Here is an 11,154-nt window from a genome sequence, read left to right on the forward strand (position 1 = left end):
AGTTTTGTTTTGAATAGTTTGTCTTACGATCTTATCAAATTATAAACATTTTATCGTAATATCGTATCTCGAGCTATACTGATCATTTCGAACGATTTAAGCGTTTGAAATTTTTGCATTTTATCATCGCATTAACATTATAAATCTTTGCTCGCGTGTAAATTTGCACATGTACAACTTTACAAAGATACGATTGTTCGAACAACGTCCCGACGAAATGTGAAAGTTCGCGTTCTTTGCGATCGATAAAAGTATTCATTGCCGTTTATTATGCTTTGTTAACAAGCAAATCATATTTATGTATTTAGTCCATTGCGAGTTTGGTCCGTGAGTTATTATGCACGCAAATTATGTATCTGTCCACCATATCGGGCATTGATTGCACACCTTGAGTTACAATCCGGCGTTTTTTCTTTTATCATCGAGATCACGATTAAGAAAAGCCAAGGACATCAGCGACCTTGACCGAAAAATAGTTCGATACGATTAAAAATTCATGATTCATGCGGAACGAGCGTACCATTACAGCGAAAATAATTTTTCGTCTTATCCAAAAATTTATCGTACGCGTGAGTAAATCTTATATTCCCGTAGGAATATTGATTAGAAAAGGATAACGCTCAAGATTAAAAAACGAATCGAATATGTGCATAAGATCGGGTTTACGAGAGATAAAATCAATAATAATAATAATTAGTTATAATGACTGATAATTTCTCGAAGAAAATAATCCAAACTAGATAGGATTAGAAGAGTTAATTAGATGTATAAGAACTTGTATAAATATATGTATATATATTTATATATTGTTTATCATTTTATATATCCATGATTTTTTTTTACATATAGAATATCATTTACATATAATAAATTCATATGATTAAATATTTCAAATTAATATAACTGTGCGAATGAAATCTAATGACTTTTAAATTTTTAAGATTTGATGTTATATTACTATAATCTTTGATAGGTTTACATTTTTAACAGGATTTTGTAACCATTTTAAATTAAGAAATTAAGATAATGTGTATATATATATATATATATATATAAAATCTAAGATCTTAAATATATTTAAATATCTAATTTGAAAAAAAATGACTTGTAAAACGTATCAAATAAATAAAATATGTTATCATCGGAAATATTCATACCGACAGAATATCATGCAGAGACATTTAACCATGATGGCGAGTGTGAAATGCGCGTGCGCCGTGAAACATGCATATTCCTATGAACCAATTCCACCAATAGGCATCTCTAAATAACTAAATTATCTATATGTATAAGACGACACTAAAGTTCACAATCGTTTTATATCATGTACAGAAAATAAGATATTTAGCTTTGATAATAATTTGTCGGTTCAAGAACCGTGGAGAAATATGAACGCTAAACAATAAATAATCGATGAATATTCTTTCTTTTTCTTTTTTTTTCAAAATTGGGTAAATAGTATTATACGCTACTTATAGCTAACTCTTTATCTTTGTTTGATTGGTTTTAATAGTAGTCAACAACCAATACTAGTCACGGATCTTTAGTGAAAAGTGACTCTACTTTTACTTTCTACGATAACTTTCATTGGCAATGGTACTAGTTACGGCTGTTACGTTAAACGATTACGAGAGTGAAAGAGACGCGGGAAGTCGTTTCACATTCAGTTAATTCGTGGTTATTCGTAGAAGTACGCCAACTTTTTATTCATTTCTCTCTTCGATACTTTTTTCCTTGTTCTTTATTTCTATTACAGTCTCTTTCTCTCTCTCTCTCTCTCTCTCTCTCTCTCTCGTCGTTCTCACTTTCATTGACATGTTTGCCTAGTAATGCTAAGTTTGTGTCTATATCCCTCTTCCTATCTTTCTTTTTAGATTATATTTCTTTGATAAATTATATTTTTGTTAAAATTCATAAATTTTTTTCTACGATCTCTCTTTCATCAGGTAATCGCGACAAAACTTGATGGAAAAATCATTTTGCGCAATACTTGTACTTAGTCAGATAGATACGCTTTTTTAACATATATAACTTCGAAACAAAGTAATTAAGATTTACAAATATTGAACATATGCTTTCTTCCTTCAATGCACCAAATTAATTAACGAATGGACATATATACATGAATATATATATAGATAAGTATATATATCAGAATTCATAATGAAAAATAAACATGAATTTATTAGTACCGTTTTAAATATATCACGATTTATTATTGACGATTTATATTATTTTTTTCCTAAATATCAATTGATATATGACTTTCAGTATATGTTCATTAAAATCAACTTTTAAAAAAATTGAAAAAAAAAATTGAAAAAAAGAAATTCAAATTATTTTCGAACGGAATTATTTTATTGGAAAAAAATGAAATCAAACTTTGTCAAATGATAGATCGAAATTTAAGATTGAAAAGAAAATTGCGATAAATCAACGGCAATAATTTTTTCTATCCAGGTCAAGTTGAAGAGTTCGAACGATCGAGGAAGGACGGTGGCCAGCGCGAGGTCATCCGAGTCGTTGTTGCTCGTTATTTTTAGCATGTTGGGGAGGTGTTTTTACCCACGTTATTATTACCGATGTGATCATTAGGCTACTGAAAAGGATACAGAAATTGATATAACAACAAATCGAAATCATCACTTGATGACTCTATTTGAATTGTGATCAGTTTTCAAAAAGTAATTCTTAAAACATGACTTAAATGGAAAAAAAGATAAAAAAAAAGATAAAGAAAAAAAAAAATATATATATATATATATATATATAGACAGAAATGAAAAAAAGGAAAAAGAAAAAGAAGAAGAAAGAGCAGCCTTGAATCTTTTCTCGACATTATTGTACATTTAATAAACGCTTTATCAAAAGCGATAGTACAACTGATAACAGTATGTAGGTCAGTATGATACGAGTGACCTGATTCCTTGTTGGCACTACGTTACAAACGTTCATAGATCCGCATGCGTGTTAACGGCGTTAATACAGTTTTATATGTGTACTTACAAAGTATAATTCTGAACTCTCATCGTATCCACGTGCATGGTCTACTTGTTTGCTTACCTCTAATTTGACACATACAGACTTTTAATTTGGCATATACGCTCGCGTGTATGTTAAAAAACATTTGGTTAAAAAATCGAATCTAATTGCATGTATATATATATATATATATATATGTATAAACACGAAAATAGTTACTTTTAATCGAATATTTCTATTGGGCATTCCCATGTTTCGAACGAATAATATTATCTGATTATATTACCGAATTTTTCCTCTTCTTCTTATCTTGAGATTCGATCTTTTTATGGATCATCGACAGAATTTCATTATATGATAAAACGTTTCTCCTAGTTAATCGATTTAACTAATTTAATTTAAGATGCACAGTTTCGCACTGTATAGACAAATTAGTCAATACGAAATGTCCACCGATTGATAGCTCATTTAAGAACATTGATATGAAATATTAAGTATTTTAAACAAAATTTAAATATTATCTCACGTTTTATGTATCTTATGTATTACTCGACCGATTAGAAATTTTATATATATATATATATTATACTACATAGTATATATATATAGTATATTATAGTATGTTACATACTTTTTTCTTTTATTCTTGTAGCTTTTTTTCTTTTTTATCTTTTTAATTCTTTTTTATATTTTTTCGCTCGAGTTATTTATGCATTCATATCACATCGGAGTGTTAAGACGAACTATTATAAATTTATTATAAAAATTAAGTGCAACTCAACAGAATCCAGATATTATAATAATTAATTGTTACGAAACTAATTTCAGAATTTATGTAGGTGTAAATATAAATATGTATGTGCAAATATAAATATTGCTACACGAGTATGTTTATCATCAATAATAAGAGAATGTGATATATTCTGATTTTTTCTTGTTCTCTCCGGAAATTCTTTTGTGTTACAAAAAAAAAAAATAAATCCTTAAATAATATAAATATATTTTTTAAAAGATAATATTCTAAACATTTTAAATATTTAACATCAATTTTAAAAAAAAAAGGAAAAGAAGATGTATTTTTATATGTAAATATTTTAAACAGAGCATCTTTATAAATATGATTGTGAATGAAATATGAATAATATTTATATCTCTACCTCGATGTTTTTTTCCGATTCCTTTCTAAGCACAGAATATAAACGATACTTTCATTATGTACCGAAACACAAAGTGCAGCTCGTCAACAAGAATTAATTCGCTTGACCCATTTACACGATGCACTTGGACCACCTTCTACCGGTATCGATGTATCCACGAATAGGTAATACGCGTGCGCATTATACATTTTCTCACTTATGTTTATGATCCAACCAAATACTTTAAATGTTAATGTTATAACATTGAAAGTATAAATTATCATATTTATTGTGAAATTTATTATTTACATAAATTAATTTTATTAACACAAATTTATCAGTAAATATATATAATCGCTAATCTTATATTTTTATTATAATAACAAAAATCATCCTAATTTAACTGCAATCAAAATCTATACCGTGAACAATACGCTATATGCGTTATGTAATGCAATTATGTATGCAATCTCGAGTGCATCGTGTACGTATAGTAAGTATGCTCTTCCCCGAGTATATAAGCGTAAGAATATAAAAAGCAGCGACACGTCTAGAACATTTTTCAACTTGTACCTTTGTTTCTTTAAAGAAAACAGTTGATCGATAATGATTTTTAGAATGAAATTTATAGAATCGTTTGCGAATATCAAATTCGTTGTCTGCAGTCAACAATACAAAACACAAGAAGAAAAAAACATGTAGAGAAAATTGATAAACGAAACTCTTTAATTGCATGTTTGCCACTCCATCATAGATAATTTTAAGCGTTTAAGTACATAGATATATACGGAAGAAATTACACGAATCAACAATAACAAATTATTTATGAACAATAACATGGACAGAAACAAAACATAGAAATGTGTCGATCAAATGTAGCAGTCCATGATGCAGCGCGTTCTGTTGCATCATGGAATGTCGAATATCGGCGAGAGTAAATAGATATAAAGGAGAAGAAAGAAAGAAGAGATTAGAAAAGATAGAAAGAGAAAAAGAGAGAGCTTTCGCAGTAGCGCGCTTGTGCTCCCGTAATAAGTAACGTCGTTCTCTCGGTTCTCTCATTGACCTAGTTACCCAGTACACTTGACCGCACTCTTCACGTCCCTCCTGCGCCATACACTACAACCCAACTTCCACACTGCCGCCCTTCCCCTACTCCCTACCCTTCGCAGTGGCGCACCGCCTCTGCTCGCGCAGCAACCGAACCTCTCTCTCCACTCCACTCTGCCTGGTTACCGTCCACCGTCACACCGTCACTGACGCCGTCGTGCGTCACCATTGTGCGCTTCGTCGCCGTCGTCATCGTCGTCGTCGTCGTCGTCGTTGTCATCGTCGTCGTCGTTATTGTCGTCGTTGTCGTTGTCGTTGTCGTCGTTGTAGTCGTCATGCCACCACTATTCACCCTTATCCCCACTCAACATATCGGTGTACCGATGCCAGTTCATTTCGCTGCCACGAGTGTGCTTTCTCTGATTCACTCGTTACTTCCCTTTTTTCTTTTTTCACTTTCCTTCCCTCGCTTTTTTACATACATATATTTTTTCCATGTGTCGTTTTTATGAATTTTAATATTAAAATTTATTAAACATACATTTATATATACATATATAAATTTTTTTTTTAGGGATAAAAGAAATACATAATAATACTCCTTCTACATAATAATACTTCTACATAAAAATGGCGAATTCATTTAATTTCTTCATTAGCGAAGATCTGATTACTTGGAATAATGAAATGTCAATTATCAAGCATTCCGAAGAAATTTCTTTTGAAATTGCTATAATAATCGCTTAAATGTGATGAATCAAACTTAACTTTGAGATAAAAAATATGAAATATAAAATATAATATAAGTTCCATATAAGTTGTTTGGAATAACAAATTGAATAGAACAATTAAGTATAAGATCTCTTTCGAGCGCAATAAAATTTTTTGAATAAGTTTCAAAACAAAAAAAAAAAAAAAGAGAGAAAAATCAAATTTTGAATTCTCGTTGAAAAATTGATCGTGTATTACACTCTGGGAAAATATTTTAAAGCTTACACCAGACAACTGTACGTATGGTTACTAGACTGGAATTCCGCTCACGCGGGGAACATGGTCCGGTCTTACCATCTAATTAATGCATATTGAATGGTAAAAAGTGCATTTCAATGTACTTGCATTGCTAGAAAAATAAATCCGATAGTGAAAAAAAAAAAAAAAAGAAAAAAAAGAAAAGAAAAGAAAAAATTTTCTGTTTTCTCGGAGTACTAAAAAGTTCGCGATTTTTGATTCATAATCGTTTTGAATTTACATGATTTGAATGAAACTTAATGAAGAGATAAGATAATAAGACAACAAATTAAAAATATGTCGATTTTTTGCATAACATTTATATTTATATAACGCTTTAATATCAACTTTATGGCGAAAAATGAATACAAATGATAATTCATATGTCCAATTATATTATAGTAAATAAACAAGATTTGAAATCGAGTAAAATACAAATTCTATTACATTTTGATAAGATAAATAATAATCCGACACATTTCTACCACTTTATAGCGCAATATTCAAGTTTAAAATTATAAATTTCTGGATTACATATAACACGCAAAAGTAATTTAATTGTATTCTTTTATTCATCATAAAAAAAATATTTTAGACAAGAATTATAAAATTTAGAGGAACATATTTAATATCGATTTTATCTCGACATCAAAATTTACAATTGATCTGTGGTTGTATGATCTTCATGTCGTATAACTATAGATCAATTGTAAATTTCTTTAAATGAAAAATCCTCATCTTTTATACCAATCTCTTCGATTTTCTGGCAAAAAACAGAAATATTATATTGTTCAAATAAAATTAACAATTTTTAAAATGTTACTAATGCATTATCAATATAGTTAGAGAAAACGTAAGCGTAAGTTTCTCCAGCAGTAATTTAAACAATAAAACAATTCTTAGACGACTGAATTAACAATGATTAAATTCAGAAATTAACAATTATCGGAAACTAAGCAATTATTCAAACGCATAATTCGATAATTCACGAAGGATTATATCAATTGTCAAATATTTTCACGAGAATAACGAGAAGCCGATTAGATCAATTCTAAGTATAATTTCATAATTTTAAAAAAATAATGGCATTATCTATAAAAATTATAAATTAAATGGAAAATGGAATTATCGCAAAATATTTATAGAAATGATAAGAATAAATATGAAAAATTTTTTTTCAGTAAAACAATCAAAAAAATTAAAGATCATTTCGCTGAATTTCTTCATACAATTCGATTATTGTATAAATTTTGTATAAACATTTATATTGTATAAATTTAAATAATTATTTTTCAAAAAAAATCTTTTTTTAAATTAATTTTTGCATTTTATTATTAAAACTTTTCATTTTAAAGAAAAAAAAATCAACTTCAGTAATTTAAAATAATTTAAAATCTAAAATAACAAGTTTGAAACAAAAATTTTAAGCGTCAAAAATATATACTTTTTATGCTTATCATTACATTGGTATTATTTCAGCGATGCTATCCTTTATCTCATGGACATTTCATTTCATTTCAATTAACCATCGATCATCGGTGGAGTTAATCGTTCGACTAATATCACATATACATTTTTCTAATCTATCTTTCTCGATTAATAATGAGTTAACATGTTAATAAGTTGAGAAAGCGACTTAAATCTTTGCCAGATGCCAGAGTGATTCGACGCGAAACGACGCGAAACGACGCGAAACGACTCGAAAAGATTTCAAAGAGATGTATCTTCCTCCAGCATGACGGATACTTGTCGTTTTATCCATCACCACCTCTCCACGCCAAGTTCTCCCTATCCCTCTATGAGATCCGATTGATCGATCACTGATCGAGAGAGCAGGTAGCAAGCTGTAAACCGGCAGTGAGCAATAGTACTTAGAATATACCGCGAGTAGTTAACTACTCGACGTTGCACTGGTGCAGCCTTGAGCCTATTCCACGCACGAAAGACCCCGCCGCACGCCTGGCTGCACGTTGCACTTCACGTTTAAACCTCAGACTGACTAAGCTGAACAGAAAAAAACCACGTCTACCCACCATGTTTGTCGGTAAATTTGCTTTTGGTACATCCATTCCGGCAATCCTCATCACCGCAAATCTTGACGCGATTCATATATTTTTATTTGCGACGACCAGTGACCAAATTTATTTATTTCATTCATACAAAATTACGAATGTGGATTACACCTTTTTATTTCTCTCTCTCTCTCTCTCTCTCTCTCTCTCTCTCTCTCTCTCTCTCTCTATAAAATCTAAAAATAAATTTTTAGATTTTTAATTCACAATCCGATAATAAAATAATTTCATAAATAATCGAGAATGGCAATTTTTACCAATGAAAAAAAATTATATTTTTCCAATTTTTCTTTCAATTTTTTCAAATTTTTCTCTTAACTTCGATCAATGTAAAAAAATTTATTTTATAGAATATTTCTAAAAATATATGATAGGCTTTTTAAAAATATTCACTTTGTTGAAATAAAATTAGATTATAGGAAATTTGAACAAATCAAACGAGAGATTAATATATTACCAATTATCTTGATCGTTGATATATACTATAATTTCTGATCGCATGATACAAAACAATACAAACATTTTTTAGAGAAACGAGATAATATTTATTATTCGTATTCGCGCGAAAAGTGCATTTTTTATTTCGAACGATCATTTTTTGGGCAAAGAAATATGGAATGGGGGCGTATAGCCATTATTATTGGTGGATGGTCGATAAAGTTAGAGTGAGAGATGGGCAATGTAAACTTGCTCCCGATTTAGAACCGAGCCCTTTTTACACGAAGCCAAGTAGGCCATGCGCGAAGGATGATGACGGCGTGGAAAAATATAACATTTTACGAACATGCAAACATCGTTGAATATACATACATCGCTTGCATATCGGTTTTTGCGTATACATCCATCCGGTGCGAATCAATATTAGAAAATCACGATATACTTATAAAAAGAGTTTACAATTACTTCTACCAAAGGTATTCAAGGATTTGAAAATAATTTCAAAAATAATTTAACGCGATTCAATTTGGAAATATAATTTTTTTCGTCGGTAAATATTTATCATTTATTCACTAACTCTTCGTCAATCTTCAAATCAAAGAGGTTGATTATTTAGATAAATAAATCGATCAATAATACGTATAAATCATTAATACAGTTTCATATACATGTAGCTTAATGACACAAAGTTTCACCGACACGTGAAATTTGATAAACGATTCGGTAATGCGCAAAATATTATATCATATGTCTTCCAGCTTTAACTCTCACAAATACCTTATGCTTATCCCTTATCACGTGTAATACACTTAGGCTAATTATATACTTCCTGCATTATCAATCGGCTTCGTTCGGTTGTAAATCACTATTCTCACGAATCCAATACCGAACGAGATCGGGAGAAGGTTATTCCCGGATTTCTCGATCTTCGTGATACCAGGCGAATCTATCTTTGGTGAAATGTATAGCTCAGATCCGTGGATGCTATCCACTATCCAAAGAAGTGACGTAGGATGATTAAAAAATTGCACGAACCTCTCTTGTTGAAAGATGCTTAGAGAATGTATGAATGCATTATAAAGAAGTAATGACAGCAACTACTAACTTCTTTATGGCAAGATAATAATTTTGCAAAAATTAAACGCGGTTATAAATTTATCACATTCCTATCGTGAGAATCGCGGTATTCTTCGGGGCGCGTACCTGTGGCTTGCGATGTAAAAGCGGAATCTAGGCCGATATAAATAGGCTGACACACCACGGAATAACAGGTAGCCTTAAACGCCGCATTACTACCACGGATGCACTCGAGAAAGAGCAACCTCTCTCTATACAAGAACTTCGTTCTTCCTCTTTTTGGTTATTTTCTCGGATTATCAAATATGGAATATGGATGGATGAAATTAAATTATTTTTAACCCAATTCTTGCTCCGTGCTAACATGATTTTTTTAACAGTTTGATTTGAATTTTTATAATTATGTTACATTTTGTTTTATTTCATTTTATAAAAGAAAAAAATCACAGATTTCGTAGCTTTCGAGTAAGATTATTTAATTACATATCGATAAAATGCGCAATTTACAGATTATAAGACGATAACGCAAGCAAATGTATAAATTTTAAATCATGAGAAAACTGCAACAAAATAAAATAGAATACTGAAAAAATTGAATGTAATCGATCAATTAAAATTTAAAATTCAATTTAAACCAATGTAATATCAAAATTAAAGATTAAAATAAAAAAGTAAAAAGCGGAATGTATTTAATAAAAGATATAATAATATCGCATAAAAAACACAAGTTTATACGATGATTTATACGAAAATAAGAATACAATACAAACTTCGATTCTTTTCCTTCTTTTTTTTCCTTCTTCTGTTCTATATGCACGCACAACGAGCATACATACAAAGAGTTTGCCGGAGCAATATGTTTCGCTTCGTTGCGCACATCCATCCGTAGCATGTACGCGTTGCAAGAAGAAGAGAAAAAAGAAGCCTGTCGGCATAAAATTCCCGCTGGTTATGGTCCGCACTGTCCTAATTTTATCGTGCTCAAAGAGTTTCCCTTTTGAACAGGAATGAAAAGAAAGAAAGAAAAAATTATGGTATGCGCGTAAATAGTATTCGATTTGTATGTCATACGTTGCATACAATTATAATATATATATAAAACTATAAATTGTTGTTTGCGATTCAACGTTCAAATGTAAAGACGTTTTTCCAAATAGATATGAATCTTTGATTAACGATTACGAGAAAAAAATCTTCATAAACACTGACGAAAATGAAAAAAAAAAACGAAAAAAAATGGTCTCGAATTGAAGGTAGGAGAGGAGAGAGAAGATAGATAGATAGATAGATAGATAGATAGATAGATAGATAGATAGATAGATAGAGAGATAGATAGATAGATAGATAGATAGATAGAGAGATAGATAGATAGATAGATAAATAGATAGATA

The 11,154-nt window shown here is 30.0% G+C and overlaps 1 protein-coding gene across 2 annotated transcripts in view; it reads right to left on the bottom strand.

Annotated features, from left to right (window-relative positions):
• Positions 1–11,154, bottom strand: part of LOC122716500 (cell wall integrity and stress response component 1-like) — a 47,711-nt gene that overhangs the window by 7,630 nt on the left and 28,927 nt on the right. The window contains exon 3 of one of the 2 annotated variants that reach the window (XM_043939637.1): positions 2,577–2,599. The exons of the other annotated variant lie outside the window; for it this stretch is intronic. Within the exon in view, the coding sequence (XP_043795572.1) occupies positions 2,592–2,599 (8 nt within the window). The 3' untranslated portion in view covers positions 2,577–2,591. Of the gene's footprint in view, positions 1–2,576; positions 2,600–11,154 lie in introns of those variants that run through there. 2 annotated transcript variants of the gene reach the window in all.

This window comes from Apis laboriosa, unplaced genomic scaffold (assembly GCF_014066325.1).
Source record: "Apis laboriosa isolate Shangri-la unplaced genomic scaffold, ASM1406632v1 scaffold46_cov150, whole genome shotgun sequence".
Lineage (NCBI taxonomy): Eukaryota > Metazoa > Arthropoda > Insecta > Hymenoptera > Apidae > Apis > Apis laboriosa.